This window comes from Micromys minutus (genome assembly GCF_963924665.1).
Source record: "Micromys minutus genome assembly, chromosome: 6".
Classification (NCBI taxonomy): Eukaryota; Metazoa; Chordata; class Mammalia; order Rodentia; family Muridae; genus Micromys; species Micromys minutus.
Window position 1 is genome coordinate 52106004 of NC_137975.1, and position 17190 is coordinate 52123193.

The following is a 17190-nucleotide window of genomic DNA, read 5'->3' on the forward strand; positions in this document are numbered from 1 at the left end:
TGAGAAAAGCTTGCCCTTAATCTTGACAGAAAACACTTGTATCTCAGTATGAGAGTCTAGAATCAACAGGTACTGAGTCTGGAATAAACAGACTCACTCTCTCTCTCTCTCTCCTTCCTTCCTTCCCTCCCTCCCTCCCTCCCACCCTCCCTCCCTTCTAATCTCTCTCATACTCTGGGAATATTAGTCAACCCTTCACTGATGTCCCCTTGTCCCCAGGTTGGCCTCAGAGTCAAACACCCAGTAATCGTACTGGGATGATAGGGGCTGCCATTCCTTTGATTCTCAAACTCCAGACTATGCTCAGCCATCTGTATTCCCCTATAGGGAATAAGAACATTCTGACTGCTCCATTAGGGTTGCTGGACCAGAATGGACCCCTCAATGTGTGGCCTTAGGCAGGGCCCTCAGCACTCCTGGGCTTCCCTATTCTCAAGAGTCATTTGCTTCTTACATGAGCAGTTTCTTCTTACACACACACACATACACACACACACATGCATGTGCACACGAGTCTCTTCCAGCTCTAGAATAACACTTGTGAAAGACCCACTCTGAACGAGACTCTCAGATACTTCAGGCAAAGCACCATCGGGGGCACTGTGAGGAGACTTCATTACCTTGAGCATGAATACACCACAGGGTGCTGGTGCTTCCTAAAATGTCACAACAGTGTTTGCATCACTGATTTGGTCACAGACACATGACCCTGAATGAAATCACACCCAGGGCTGCCCACCACCTCACCTCACACAGAAGGGGCGGTACACCTACACACAGCACAGTGACCCACAGGAAGTCACCTTCTAGTTGACAATCAAAGAGTATGTCTACTACAAGTGTGTGTGCTGAGTTCGCTCTGTCCCTTGACCTAAGTCCAGGTGGAAGCCATCAAAAGGACAGGTGACTATCAAAGTCTTAGGTTTTGATGCTGCTTTGTGCTGTCCTGTTTCCCCAAAACGGGAGCAGCTCCATCAGATGCTATCTGACAAGGACGAAGAGTCAAAAGAGAGAGCATCTCTTTATAAATAAAACTTTCAAGCCCATGGCCATTAACTCTCACCCAAAAGAAATGGACCATCGCCAAACAGGAAAGGGCAAGTTACTAAAACTGGCCCTCCAGCCTCCAAGAGGCTCTGCAGAATTCTTGCTGTGAGCAGGAGAAAGGAAGCGAAGTCTGGTCACTCTGCCAGCGTGCCGAGAGAAGAGAGACACAGTAACTAGGTCACATTCTCACCCAGGCCTGGACCAAGCCACTTGGCTGCTCCAAGCCAATGTCTCCACATACCATGGACAGGATAAACATATTTCTCACACCCAGCATCTCCCCTGGAAACCTCTGGCTATGCTCCCCTCCCCACAGTGATACTGTATCAGGATGTCCTTGGGCACCTCGATATCCCATGGAACCTTTCCCCAGAGCAGTGAGAAGAAAACGTCCGATTAGATCTCAGCACAGCCCAGGGCTGGTATAGCATGGACTATATGGGCCACCAACAACCACCTGCTTCTGAAACCTTTTATCCAGCTCCATCTGCAATATAAGCAGGAACAGGACACAAACTCTGACATCCTAGTCTGTAGAAAGTTCCAGTCTGCAGCTGGCATGGATCCCTAAAAACCTGCATAATTAGCCCTTTCTCTAGCAGATGCTAATGAGGTCCTGCAGACAGCCCATTCTGAGTCCTCTTCCAGATCATCCCACCAGAAAGGAAGGACAGCCCTGGAGTGCAGTTCTTAAGTAGTGTGATTTAAATGGACAACATGTATACCTGCACATCTAATGGCAGTGTACTTCAAAATTAAAATCACAAGCCTTACCTTCTCGAAAGGCTCATGGACTAGCAGGTTCCTCTACTCACTAACTATTCAGAAACAGTTCAAACGCCTCTTCCGCAGGACCTGGTGAGTTACTTCCATGCCTGCATTCCATGACTTCCAAAACAATACGATGCTTTCTGAGTGTCACAGACAAACCTAGACACTGCCACACAGTTTATCTGGAAATTATCAGCATCTCTGTCCTGAGACAGTCACAGAACTGTCTGTGAGTCCTCCCAGCTGAACATTTTTTAGCAATTTATTAATTTCAAAGGCGTGCTAGATGGGAGTGGGTTTGCTTTAGCTTTTAACCTTTGCAATTAGCAAAGAGGTAATTCTCCTTGTGCCTCTTAACGACCCCCAACAGCGATGATAACCAGTCACACTGCCAAGAAAGGTTTCCTAGTGACAAAAGAGCACACCAGCAGAGGCCAGGGGTTATTTTCTCCCTGCTTCCAGTCAGGTTCGCTTGACAGTGTTGTTTGCAGCTGAAGGATCGAAAACCTGAAGGAGGAAAGCTGAAGGTGGGGAACCTTGTAGGTTTCAAAGATGACTCTGGGAAACCCACACTAACAAGGACACCGTGCTCTCTCCCAGAGTCTTGCTAAGTGAGGCTTGCAGGGTACACAAGTGCATCCCCCAAAGGAGTGTGTGCTGGGAGCCTGGTTCTCAGCATGGTAATGTAAGAGTGTGTGGGATCTTTAAGAGGTGAGACTCACCAGGAAGTCCCTAGACTGCTCTCTCCGCCCGATTCTGCCTGCCTCCTCTGAGCATCCTTCCCTCTCAAGTTCCTGCTGCTGCAGTGCCAACTGCCTTGAGGTGATGTGGCTAAGGGGAACTTTGCCAGAGCGGTGCCGCTTATAATTTCAGCTTCTATAGCTATAAACTAAATGTGTGTATCTGTGTCTGTGTATTTGTGTGTTTGTGTGTGTGTACTCTGTGTATTCATGTGTAACTGTGTCTATGTACTTGTGTGTTTGTATGTGTATGTGTGTGTGTACTCTGTGTCTGTGTATTCATGTGTAACTGTGTCTGTGTATTTGTGTGTTTGTATGTGTGTGTGTGTACTGTGTGTATTCATGTATGTGTAACTGTGTCTGGGTATTTGTGGATGTGTGTATGAGTATGATCTGTGTCTATATGTCTGTGTGTGCGTCTGTGTGCCTATCTGTGTGTTATACAGGCATATGTATATATGGGGGAATTGCTTCCCTATGCATGGATGTGTGGAGGCCAAGGGCTAATGTCAAGATACCCTTTCAGTCAACACTTCTCCATCTGTTTATCTTCTTGAGACAATGCCACAGAACCTGTATCTCGCTGCTTAGGCTGGGCCAGCTCATCAGTAAACCCTCAGAATCTGGGCCTCCCAGAACGAGGGTTACAAGTATACGTACATACCCGACTTTTTACGCTGGGTCGTGGAAATCAAAATTCAGGCCCTCATGTCTGTGCAGCAAGATGCTACCCACTGAGCCAATAACTCCTCAGTCCCTTAATTTTATTAGTGAATAAACTATTTCAGGATTTCCATCCCAGTAGAGGATAAAGCAGAGAACAGTGTAACATCCCTGTTTATCCCAAAATTCTTCAGCTTTAAGGTAAGAGTTCATCTTTGGCTACGAAGCAAGATTCCCATCTCAAAATAAGGGAGCTATGATTTATTTGATATGTAGTTATATATGTGCCTATATGTGTTCAGACTCAGCTCACAAGGGGGAACACAGCTACTCCATAGTAGATATGGAGATGTATAATGCGCATGCTTATGTGTGTGTGTGGAAGTATGAATGATGTCACTATCCTGAGACTAATAATCATAAAATAAAATATGTGAAAATGAAGTTATCATCTTAGTTAATACCTGATTATTCCAGAAAATTGAGAATGCACAGTGAGGCAAGAAGGAGTAAACTGAAGTCATCTACTGTGTCAACCCCTCAGGAGGAGTGTTAGTATCTTTCATGGGTATGACTTCACTCTTCTCCTATACAGCGTTCTTTTGTAAAATCAGGAGCATCTTATCTCCTGGGTTTTTTTTTTTTTTTTTTTTTCTATATTAAGCAGCATCACCAATTATCCAGCACAATCTAAAATTGATGAGCATCCCATCTTATTGTTGCACCACAGTTTATAAGTTTCCTGTTGTTTCCAACATCCAACTAACATAGATAGGATGGAGAAGATTTCTTTCTTCTTCCTATGAATGTTCACATGTATGTATGTGTCTTGCATGCTCATGTGGGGAGTGCACATGCACATGTGTGTGAGACCAGAAGATAATCTCAGGTATCATTCTCGGAAGGGCTGCCAACCTCCTCACAGGGTTTCTCATTAGCCTGGAGTTCACCAGTTGGTTTATCCTGGCTGGAAAGTATGCCACAGAGATCTCATCTTTGCTTCCCTGCTATTGATTGGGATTACAAGCAGTGATGCCCCACCAGGCTGGTATCTCCCATCACTCTGTGCTACTGTGTTCCATCTTACTCCCTTGAGACAGGGTCTCTTGCTGAACCAGGGGCTAGGCTGCCAATTGAGACCATTTTTCTTCTTATAGCCTGGGTGTGTTTTACTTTGTCTTTCTATCTGCCATGATTAGAATCCCCTCTACACTGTGAAACAGAAGTGGCAAAAGCAGACATTCTTGTCTTATCCCTGATCTTAGAGGAAATCATTTATTCTTTTGCCAAAAAGAATTAAGTTAGCTCTACAAGTAATCTGCTTGCAGTGTGTGTGTGTGTGTGTGTGTGTGTGTGTGTGTGTGTGTGTGTGTGTGTTGTATACATTGAGGGCGTTTTTGCACATGTATGAATCTACATGGGTATAGGTGCACCTGTGTGTGGTTGCATGCACACAAGTGTGTGTGTGTGCATACAAAAGCTTAAAGCTCTACAAAATTATTCATTTCTTGCTCATGCCTCATTATTTATTCAGGCAAGGACACTTAATCAAACACCGAGCTCACCAATACAGCTAGCCTTGTTTGCCAATTTGCTCAATAGATGCTCTCTCTAGGCTGGAACATCAGAGAGACTCATTATCATATACTAGACATTTACTTGCATTTCTGGGGATCTAAACTCCAATCCTCACACCTCACACTTGCCTGGGAAGTCATGCACTTCTGAGTCATCTCCTCAGCTCCAGATTGTATATCTTGGTTGGTTGGTTGGTTGGTATGTTGGTTGGTTGGTTGGTTGGTTAGTTAGGTGGTTGGTTAGTTGGTTGGTTAGTTGGTTGGTTGGTTGGTTGGTTGGTTGGTTGGTTGGTTGGTTGGTTAATTAGTTGGTCAATTGGTTGGTTGGCTAGTTGGTTGGTTGGCTAGTTGGTTGGTTGGTTGGTTGGTTGATTGGTTGGTTGGTTGGTTGGTTTGTTGGTTAGTTAGGTGGTTGGTTAGTTAGGTGGTTGGTTAGTTAGTTGGTTGGTTGGTTGGTTGGTTGGTTGGTTGGTTGGTTGGTTAGTTGGTTGGTTGATTGGTTGGTGTGTTTTTAGAGCCAGGGTCTTACCTTGTATTCCTGCCTGGCCTAAAAAAGGCTAGCCTCCAACTCAGAGGTTCCCCAGCCTCTGCCTCCCAGTGCTAGGATTAAAGGTGTATGCCATCAAACCCAACCCAGGATCCTTAATTCAGCTTATTTTAAAGGCTTTTAGAAGGCTATTTCGGTGTATGTGTATTCATAAACTATTCAGAGCATGCTAGTTTCCCAATGCACAATGTTTATTTCTCTAACAGAACTTTAACATTTGTTATGCTTGTCAGAAAGAAAAAAAATGACATGGTTGAAGGGGAAAAAATCTACTTGCTGAAGCTTGGGTAGAATTGAAGTGGACATATTTAATAAAACCCCATGGCTGGGCCTGGTGCAATCTGCATCTGCTCATAAATCCAAGCACTGACAATCATGTTAGAGTTAATCCAGAATTTCCCTATGCTGCTGGCCATTCAACTCACGGTTGAAAGGAAGACTTGATTCTGGGTGTGTCCTAAGATTCTGTATCCATTCCCCTGGCTTGAATGTTCTGTGTGTTCTCATTCTGTTACTCATCAAAATCAGTTTTACCACAAAAGGCACTTCATGGTTTAAAAAAAAAGAAAAGATCTATTCTCATAGTAGCTAACTCTGTAAATCCTAAAACAAAGAGGGGCTGATGGTTATCTAATTTGATTGTTTAGGCAAATGAAATGCTTCCAACAAAAAGCTCTGTCTTGGAACCTGTATTATGTAGATGATTCCCTAAGTGCATAACCTGAAAGGAGTGTCTTGTTCACCAGGACACATTAGAGAAGTAAGGAGAAAAATGGCTAGACCATAAAAAAAGAGGCACAAAGCTCCAGGTCTCTCCTCACTAGCTAGTACCCCCAGGGGTGTTTAGAAGATTAAAGATTAGATTATTCATGGTAATTGTGGGACACAGAAGACGCCCAAGAGTACATGTTTTAACTAAATTCTAAAAGAATTGGCTTTGTCCACTTAGGCTTCCAGTTTTCAAACTTTTGCAGTTAACAATCTTCCTAGGCCCTGGGTATGCAGGGATAGAAAGTTTCACTCCCACACTCAATGCTCTGGGTTCTAGCTCCAGCACTGTCTTAAAAACAAATGAAGAAGCCTTTCTCAGTAATATTTGGGAGTTTGTTTTTTTTAATACAGCAGAGTATTCTAGTAAACAGCCAACTGTACTTCCTTCCTATTTAAGCATTTCCTGCTCACTAGCTCATGTAAACTACCTGAAGAGATGTCAGGCCCACACACGTGTAGCTTGGAGTCCAGTGTGACTAAACATGCTTCCCTCCATAAGAAGTTTAGGTCATAGGGGTTCAAGGGAATTTTCTCCTCCACCTTCTGCTGGCTCGCTGCAGCAAGCTGGCAAAGATGAAAGGAGAAACAGAGCTTCCAAATGTATAAGCATGCAAGAGGAGAAAACCACAACACAGAAGACTCAGAGGCGGTGGTCACATGACCGCTGACATACGCACCAATTTATACCCCTCCCCCTTCCGGTAGAGAGCAGAGAAGGGTGCATGTGGACAATCTTGGGGGCTTATAATGAACACGGGATGCCAAAATAGTCTCTGGAGTTTGAATGAGCTGGCCTTCCTTTTTGAGACAGATAAAGAGAGTTGGAGCGGGGCAGTCTGCAATTATGCTGTGTGCACGCTAGACTTAAGGCAGAGAAGAGGACTTCCAGAATTTTCCCTTTACATCACTTGCTCAGCCTGCCAAAAAGCCATATTCAGAGGGAGTTATTCTCTGAGTCCCCATAGCACGCACTGCTTCTATTACAAGATTTTAAAAAATGCAAGCTGGGATGAACATATAGCCAAGGACCTAGCATACATTCTAAAACACGGTTTCCATGAACACATTCCAGCTATTACCTGATGCAATGTTTACCCCACTTTCCTTAATGGGGTAACACAGGGAAAGAGACAACTAACTGAGTGTGTGGTGTAATGATAAATACATTTTTGGTGACTGTCCCTAATTCCTGGCATAAGGCTCCAAAGCCTGTCATGACTTCCCAGTGACAGAGGTGAGAGGTTCATCGTTTGCATAATTTTTGGTCTTAATCCCAGCCCCTGACAGAAGAGAATGATGTCTTTTGTGTGTGCGTTTTTAAATACTAATGAGAGGACCCATGGGGGCTGGGTACCCTTGAATAGCTCTCAATGGTGCTGGGTCCTAGGAGAAATGGGCAATGAGAGGGTTGGACCACTCAGCCCTACCCACCAAGCTAAAAGGGAGGGAGAAGTCCTGGATAGTGGACTCATCATAAAGCCAGAAACAATGAGATTTAGGTCATTCCTGGGCTAGTGTACACACATCTGTGTGACTGCCGGACTGTATACCCTAAATTCACAGGAACTGAGGCTTCGGCATTGGGGACACTTCTGTCCTCACACTGAGGACCTCCTCATCTGCATGTTCACCTGCATCCCTTAGTGCCTCCGTCACAATAAACATCAAACTGGGGAAGGGGCTGTGGGAACCCTCCACTTAACAGCCATACTCTCAAGCACAAATCACAACCTGGAGCCTGGAGCTTGTCCAGAAGTTGGGGCAGTCTTGTGGGACTGCGCCTGCCACCAGAGTCCTACAAAACCATGATGAGTTGCTATTAGAAACAGGTTGTGTGACACTCAGCTGATGTGTGTGGAAAAGGAGGATCCACTGGTGTGGGAAAACACCAGGTGTCAAACATGGCAACTAAATTCGATCTCAAATGTTTTTGGTCTTTTGGGGATTTTTTTGTTTTTTGTTTTTTGGGTTTTATTTTTTGTTTTTTTTTTTTGTTTGTTTTTTTTTTTTTTTGGTTTGGTTGGATGTTTTGTTTTGATTTGTTTTGTTTTTTTGTTAAAAGAAAAAATGCATTTGACTTTGTTTTGGCTTATTTTTCAAGACAGGACTGCCTATTGTCTATATATCTAAAGATGGTCTTAATTTACTGATTCTTCTGCCTCTGCTTCCTGGACTAAAGGCATTCCCACCCAACTTACATGGGAAATGGAACCAAAGTCAGGGCCTGGTGAATTCTAGGCAAGTGCTCTATGAACTGAGCCACATCCCCAAAGTTTCACAATCAATTTCCAAGCCACCTAAAGGACCACACCCACAATCTAAAAACTAGTCCACCAACAGCACCACCAGATCCATTCATCTGCCAGTGATACACGCTCCTGGCACCGGCTAAGTAGCATGTCTGGAATGATCTCATTACCTAGGCCAGGAAACTGAGCAGGTTACAGAAAGAACTGGAGCCATGACCAATGCCACACCTGCCCTTGGGAAAACTTTGCCTGTACCATCAATTTGGAGAAGCGCGAGTTGTTTTCTTAGAAAGGCTTTCAAGTACTTTTAAGAAAGCTGATTTTCTCAGCGCTAAAAATTAAATGCTCCTCCCAGAAGCTCTTGTCTAAGGATTAGCATCATCTTGGCAAGCAGAGGTAAAGTCAGGGGCACAGACTGTCTACTTCATAGAAGTTCTTACAAGAAGACCCAGATACTCTCTGTAATCACAGTCCAGCCACTTCCTGCAAGTCTCCAGTGCTGAGTTTCACTGAGCCGAGAAGTCATTAATGGAGAACGTAAATGAGACCAGTATAAAATGTCTACAGTACTCAGACAGATGCATGACACGCAGGGCTCTCATGTGCCAGCCACCAGAGACCACTAATCAACAGCTGAAAATTACCAAGCAGCAATAAAAATTGTTTTAAAACAAAATCAACCCCGTGATAATTTAGCAGATAAAGGGCTCCTCCTGTTCTTGATTTCCAGGAAGAAAAGCAGCCCCTTGAAGCACAGAGCCAGGAACAATGACAACGCAATCATCAGGCACATCAAACAATGGCTGACAGGACAGGTTGGCATACAGTCCTAAAGCTGGAGCAGGTGTCACCCTAAGAATGTCATGTTGTTGGCTTGAGATGGTTCACCATGATCTGTCCCTGAGTGGGCTATAAATACAGAAGTAGACTGGGAAGAGACAAAAGATAAAAGATATTTAATTAGACTACGGAGCTCCTCGGTGAGTTTCTATCTCCTAAAGAAGTTTAGCATCTTGGGAGGAGTTTAGCATCTTGGGAGGCAGCTCAATCAGTGAAAGGCTTACCGGACCTAAGTCCAGCCACCACACCTACATAAACATTGAGGCATGGTGATACAGGCTTATAACCTAGCACTGAGGTGGTGGAGAAACATAGACCCTTTCCTCCCCGCCCAAAGCTTGCTGGCCAGCCAGCCAAGCCTAAACACAAGGTGGACAGCCCCTGAGAAACAAAACCTGGGGCTGACCTTTAGCCTAAAAATAGTCTCAAAAAGCACATGCAGGTGCACACACACACACACACACACACACACACACCTGCATAGATATGCAGATATACACATACATGCACTCATACAGAAAAAGATTAGCATCTGAAATCCCAATGAAATTCCAGAGAGTACCCTGAAAACTCTGAACTCAATAGGCCCAACTTAAGTGACCCTACTGAAACTCTCTAGCCTGGCTCAGACCTCTGCTCTCTCGAGCTGATCAAAGAACAAGCTGTTTACAAGGCTCACTTCAGATTGAACATCCTCATGCTTAGACATTCCAAAAGGCCTTTACATCTGCTCAAAGTGAAGCAGCGACCAGAGGAGGCAATGCTCGGGGAAGCCTGGTTGCCAGAGGAACATCATACTACAGGCTCAATAAAGAAGGGTGATGTTTTTCCAACTCCCGTTTCCTTAAGGAGCAGTACCCAGGAAAATCTCTTTGTGAGGTTCTCATTCTCACCTCCGCTATCCTGCTGTAGCCACATCTCAAAGAGGGCTGCTTAGTTCCTTGCCTTCAGAAGGGGCAAAGCTATGATCAGAGCTCAATGCATACAACACTGACCTTCTTCTTCTATGATTGTGAACGCACAGCATGCCTTCTTTTCGTTTTTATTTCCAAGGTGAAAGGAAGGCTTTCAACAAAATCAAAATGGAAGAGGCTTATAGAATGCCTTGGCGACAGGCAAACACATCTGTCTTCCTCTGAACTCCAAACTATTTGTCCTAACCCCAATGAGATGAAGAAGTGACCAGCTGGCTAATTTTATCAGTACCGAGCACGTGAGCCTTAAATTAGTTCAGGAATGTTCTTAAGCAAATATGGACTGGGTGGCATCTGCCGGTCTCAGAATATCACTCTGTTTCATGAGGGCAGCAATCATACAAAAAGCAGAAGTGACATTATGTCATCTGCTCCATAAAAGGACTTTCATTGGCCTCCTTTCTGTTGTCAGACGAAATACTTGTTCCATAAAGTACGCTGTGTGTGACAGGTTCCTTGAAGCATTGGAAACCTCCACTCTGCCCTTTAAAGACCAGTGATCCCTTAACTGGAAGCTGAAATAAGACTGCGCTTCTTTCTCTGCTAGGTTCAGACCTGAAGAAGCAAGGGAGTCTCACCTGGATGCCCACCAAATGGCAAATGCCATGAGTGAGTGAGCGAGCGAGCGTGTGTGTGTACATGTGTGGATGTGTGCGCTCACATATGTATGCAAGCAAACATTTCCTTATGGGAAGGGATACATCTGTATGTGGGCATGCACCCACCTCAGTTCATGTGTGCAGAAGTCAATCTCTAGAGTGCTATTCCTCAGAAGCCATCCCTGTCATTTTTTTTTCTTGAGACCGAGTTTCTCATTGGCCTATAGCTTGCCAATTTGCCCAGGCTAGCTAGCCACCTGTCTCCATTTTCCTGGTGCTGGAATTCGGTGTCCACACCACAACAACTAGCAATTTTTTAATATGAGTTCTGGGACTTGAACCCCAGTTCTGATGCTTGCCTAGAGAGCATGTCATTGAGCAGGCAACGTCCACAGTCCTCTGGTGTCTGTACTGCATCTCACCCTCACAAACCATTACCTCAGCAAATGTGGACACATCTGTCACCTAACCCTACTCCGTACTCTATGCAATGAGGCCCTACTCTCCATTATTGGGAAGTACAAGACAGAACACAAATTGGGGGGACTCATATTCAAGAATATATTAAGAATTTAAAGTTAGCATGGCTTGTATATGCTTGGCCCATGAAGTGCCACTATTAGAAGGAGTGGCCCTGTTGGAATAAGTGTGTCACTGGGTATGGGCTTTAAGACCCTCATCCTAGCTGCCCAGAAGCCAGTATTCTGCTAGCAGCCTTCAGATGAAGATGTAGAACTCTCAGCTCCTCCTGCACCATGCCTGTCTGGATGCTGCCATGTTTCCACTTTGATAATGGACTGAAACTCTGAACCTGTAAGCCAGCCCCAATTGAATGTTGTCCTTATAAGAGTTGCCTTAGGGGGCTAGAGAGATAGCTCAGCGGTTAAGAACACTGACTGATCCTCCAGAGGTCCTAAGTTCAAATCCCAGCAACCACATGGTGGCTCACAACCATCTATAATGAGAGCTAATGCCCTCTTCTGTTGTGTATACAAATCTTTAAAAAAAAAAAAAAAAAAAAAAAAAAAAAGATTAAACTTGGTCATGGTATCTGCTCACAGCAGTAAAACCCAAACTAAGATGGAACAGCTGGAAAGATGACTCAGTTAGTAAAGCATTTGCTGCATAAGGAAGTGTGAGTTCAAATCCCTAGCATCCAAATAAAAAGCTAGGTACAGAGATTCATGCTTGTAATCGCAACACTGGAGAGGCAAGACAGAGAAGGGTCCCTGGGACTCATCATCCAGGTAGTCTTGCTGATTGACCCATGAACTCCAAGTTCAGCAAATGAATAAATAAATAAATAAATAAATAAATAAATAAATAAATAAATAAATAAATAAACAAATAAATAAATAAGATGGAAAACAATCAAGGAAACACCCTATGCTGACCATTGACCTCTGACCTCTATATGCACACACACATACACACACACACACACACACACACACACACACAAACTAAATTTCAAGTTGGAGAGAGCATTCAAGACACAAAATATACCATAAAGCCCTGTGCATGTGGGCCTGAGCCCTTGAGTAGATGAAACTTGCCCCAGAGGGATGTGAGTCCAGAACCTGGGAGGTCACACTGGACTCCAGAAGACTAAGACCAGAACACCTACACGCTCAGCTGCTTGTATAAAAACTTACTCACCTTGAATCGCAGGCAAAGTTGGCATCAAACCAGAATACTAAACTGCTTGGCTCCTGATACCTCTGGGTGTTAGCATCAGATACAGTTTTAACTGCTTCTTATTGCTAAGAAGTTCCTGTGACAAGAAAAGGTAACCTTCCACACAAATCATTAGAGAAGCAGATGTAAAAACAAATCCTAAACTGTAACAGTGAGCATCTGCCCATCAGAATGACTGCCCTTCCTTAACACAGTGAATGTTTCACATTTAGCATTTTCCTATTGCTTTTCTCCCGGTGTTTTCCAATTATTGATAATATAAGACACTGCTTGAGGTGCGTAATATAGGATGAGCCATTTATGCATGATAATAATGATTCTTCAAAGTCAAGGATCCCTGAGAAAAAGCCACTACATTTAATAACGTTTAGAGTAACATTTATAATACACTGTGATAGGAAAAGGAGACAACAAAAAAAAAAAAAACTCTTTATAGTAAGAATCTTTAAAATGGGATAAAATAAAATACCTCACTGAAGGGTGCTGTGCTCAGCATCCAAACATGCCTGTCCTAGCCTCCTAAATACTTCCATATTTATGTTTATACTCATAAGCTGGAGAACTGCCCTCAGCCTGATCAAAAAGCTTCATTTGCAGTGAATGGTAGCTAATGCAGAGATCCAGGCTGGGCAAAGTGTTGGAAACACATGCGTGCTGAGTATTCACATTAGTCTGGATGCTCACCCAAATCACCCTCTTCAAGGTTCAGTGAACACTGTGGAAGAGAAGGTAGAAAAAAAAAAATGCACAAGCCAAGCAGGGCAGATGGGGCCATCAAAGCCTGTCCTAAGCTGGAGACATGATCATGGCATTCATGAACTTGGCACAGATATAGCTGCTCGCAAAGAGCTGCAGAGACAGAACCACCATGTGTTTAATCATGGGTGCGGACGGGGATCACAAGGCTCACACCCACTCAACAGAGCTCATGGCAGTCCAGGCTGATGGGGAACTAGACATTGTGTAGCCACTGATGATGTATTTATTCATGCTCTAGGGGGTTGCAGCACACCTCGTCCATGTGAGCAACTCTCCTTAAGTCCAATGAGAAACACACACACACACACACACGAGAAATGGAGACTTGGGTAGAGAAAGGGATGAGTTTGTAAGAGTAGAAGGATAAGAGGGGACCATGGAATGGGTATAAGAGAAATGGATTAAGAACTTGTATATATAATATATATATATATATATATATATATATATATATATATATATATATAATTGTATGTATATATATAATGGTATTTATATATAATTGATATTATAATATATACTAATATTATACATTATATATTATACATTAGATTGGTTTTTCAAGACAGGGTTTCTCTGTGTAGCTCTGACTGTCCTGGAACTAGCTCTGTAGCCCAGGATGGCCTTGAACTACTGAGTGCCTCTGCCTCTGAGTGCTGGGATTAAAGCCATGTGCCACCACTGCCCAGCTAAATTAATCCTCAAAGCTTATCTGTTATAGTCAGTCGTGGTAAGTGGCCAACTCAACACCAGGCCATGCTAAAGAGACAGGGCCAGCCATGGTAGTCCTCTCTATGTTTATGTACTTGAGAAAACTGACCAGACTCCTCTGTCTTTCTGGATATGTGATTGAATTTCCCACAGTCCTTTGTTGATGGACACCTAAGCTGTAGAGAATATGCATGTGCCCAGCTCCAATGGCCGCTACATTTTGCTTGTTGGAATCCTAAAAGAAGATTGTAGCTGGCTTTTACTTATAGTTTTGTTTCTGCTGCTCTTGCCATATCTGGTGTGCACATTAGTTGGAAATCTCAGTTCTCTGGATGTGTTACAAATTACTTTCTTTGCCTGGAAGATAGCTCTGTCAGTACAGTGCTTGTCTTATATACAAGAAAACCTGAATTCAATTCCCAGAACCCACACAACACTGCCAGCCCTGGAGGTGCCCACTGCTGGGTAGATGGCGCTAGCCAGCCAGTCTATTCTACGAGATGAGTTTCCAAGCCAATGGACTCAAATTTTAAAATACTAAATAAAAAATAAATCCAGAATCTTGTCTGAAAATACAAATGTGGGAAGCAGTAAGGAACAGCAGCCATATTCGAGCCTCCATAGCCTGTGTTCATACACACAGCTACCTGCATGCATACACACACATAGACATACATGTACACACATGCACACACAGGGAGATGTACATGAAAATGATGTGCTTCATTTTGCCAGGATAGAAATAGCAAAACAGTAACAAAATGCTTTCCTCACCCATGAAATAGTTTATTAAGCCCATTTTGTTTCCTCAGCACAGGAGTTTTGACAAGAACATATCAAGTCAGTTTCCAAACCCAGCACACTGCCCTGCAGATTGATATTAACACATCCTCCAACTCTGGGCTCCAGGGCAAGCCCAAGGGAAAAGAAAGTTCTGAGCATGCAACAGTAACGGAACCAAAGAACTTCTACAAAGCCCCTGGAAGATCCCTCCAAGGAACCTACAAAAAACAAGCCAGTTGGGGGGGGTGTACAGGACACATTCTGGAGGAGATGCACAGCCCCATCTCAGTTTGCTGTGAGCAGAGCACAGCTTTCTAGAAATTTCTTTAGACAGATCTAAATTCAAATCTTGCCTGAGGACTGACCCATCATGTGACTTGGGACTGGTTAGTTCTCATGTGTGTCAAACAGAACTTAATCCACAGGATGTGCACTGATTAAATGACCCTTCCCAAAGTCAGGTGTCCAAGGATGCTCTCAGATACCAAAAGCCATGTTTCTCTTTAGCTCAGCATCCTCACTCCCCACTCCACCAGTTCCTACAACCTCTTCAGATCATGTAGTACCACAAAAAATAGATCTGGCAAAGGGGGACTATGAACTTTCTCAGAAAGCTTGGCCAAGGTGCTGAGGACACAAAGTTTTGCCCCAGAGTCAACGGATCTGAGACACTGAGACAAAGAGTCTGACAAATTTTGAGGGAAAAAAAAATACCACCAAAAACATTAGGAGATTATATCTGCAAATGCCTAAAAGTTTCTCTGTCCAGGTTCAATTCCACAGACATTATACCTTCTGGGGGTAAACAACACAAACCAAGGCATCATCTTCTGCCTTCAGATAAGCTGACATGCAAATATATATGCCTAAAATTGTTAAAGGGCTCAGTTTATGAGGACAGAAACCTGGCTAAGGTTGTGGAGACAGCAGTCAGCATTGCTTGCCATGCAAGAGTGAGGACCTGAGTTTGATTCCCAGAACACACCCCACGAAGGTGGGTGGGGTAGCACACACTTGTAATCCAAGCACTGAAGAGACGTAGATGGGTAAATTCCAGGCTTCACTGGCCAGCCAGCTTAGCTTGCTCTCAGAGCCGCAGGTCTCAGTGAGAGACAACATCTCGACAAACAAGGTTGACCATTCCCGAGGAACTATACCCAAGGCTGACTTTTGGCCTCCTTACTATGTGTACATGCACATATGTATGCACATATGCACATACACCTGCATGCATACATACAAAACAAGAAAAAGCTACACACACACTGCTTCTAGGGGAGGATCTCTGACAGAAAAAAAGCCACACCGGAAAGCATGGTCGCCACTAAGCAGAACGGTAACAGAAAATCAGAGCAAGGCCACAGACACAGACAACCTTGGCTGACCAATTGCTAGAAGGGTGGAATCATTCATAATCACTCATTTTTCATTTTTACCCTCCACGCTATGGAGCTAAGAGCTGCTTTGAAGTCCTCAAGTACATCCTAAGGTCATTTCCCCTACCATTCATCTTCCTCTGCGCAGTCAAGGAAGTGAGGTAAAACCCGTGGATTAAAACTTCCTACTGGCTAATCTGAACAGGTGGACAACAGACGGGCGAAGGTTCTCAAGGGCTGATCACCAGCAGACACATTTAAGAAGGAAGGCTCCTTTGGTGACCGTAGAGACACTCACACAGCTTAGCACTGTTTTCAGACAAACCAAACTCTGCACTATGTATTGGGGGTTCTATGTATTGGGGGTGGGGAATGAAGAAGTAATGAGTGTATATGGACATGTGTCTGTTTTACAATGAGGGTACAGCCATGACATGCAGGATTCTCGCAGGATTACTCACCCCAGAGACGCTCAAAAGCTGTTGTGTGGATGAGTGATTGACTTCTCCCACCATGACTAGTCAGCCTCCTCCCTACCATAAACCAAGTGACCACCACCCCTTAACCCCAGCCCAACCCCTTGTGAAATTTCAGCATCTCTTTCTCACTCTTTCTCCTCCGAGCTCATTGTAACAAAACCAACGCTTTCACAACGATCTCTAAAGGGCTCTTGTGTTGAGTAACATTGATTGTCAACTCGATAGGATGCAGAATCAACTAGAGACAAGCCTCCAGGCATGTCTGTGAGAGATAGTTCCAGACTGGGTTAAGTGAGGTGGGGAGATACTGGTGCGTGGAACCAGTTCATGAGCTGAGTACCTGGACTGCATGAGAAGTCTGTCCGTCTGTCCATCCATCCATCTGTCTGTCTGTCTGTCTGTCTCTCTCCTCTTTCTGGTGATAAGATCCTTACCATAAGCTGGAAAGATACTACACTGTTGTCATGAAGAAACAAAAACTCTGGGCTTTGGGGGCTGGAGATGAAACACACTTGGCAGAATGCTTGCCCATCGTGCTCAAACTTTGGTTTGGTCCCCAGTGGTACATAAGCTGGGCGTGGTGATGCTTGCCTCTAAACCCAGTCT

At 44.0% G+C, this 17190-nt stretch overlaps 1 protein-coding gene across 4 annotated transcripts in view; it reads right to left on the minus strand.

The window, feature by feature from the left end:
- CAMK1D (calcium/calmodulin dependent protein kinase ID) overlaps nucleotides 1-17190 on the minus strand; it is a gene marked incomplete at both ends in the record, with an annotated part of 371434 nt that overhangs the window by 340529 nt on the left and 13715 nt on the right. Inside the window, one exon of one of the 4 annotated variants that reach the window (XM_080918578.1) lies at nucleotides 1505-1572. The exons of the other annotated variants lie outside the window; for them this stretch is intronic. Within the exon in view, the coding sequence (XP_080774704.1) occupies nucleotides 1505-1572 (68 nt within the window). Of the gene's footprint in view, nucleotides 1-1504; nucleotides 1573-17190 lie in introns of those variants that run through there. 4 annotated transcript variants of the gene reach the window in all.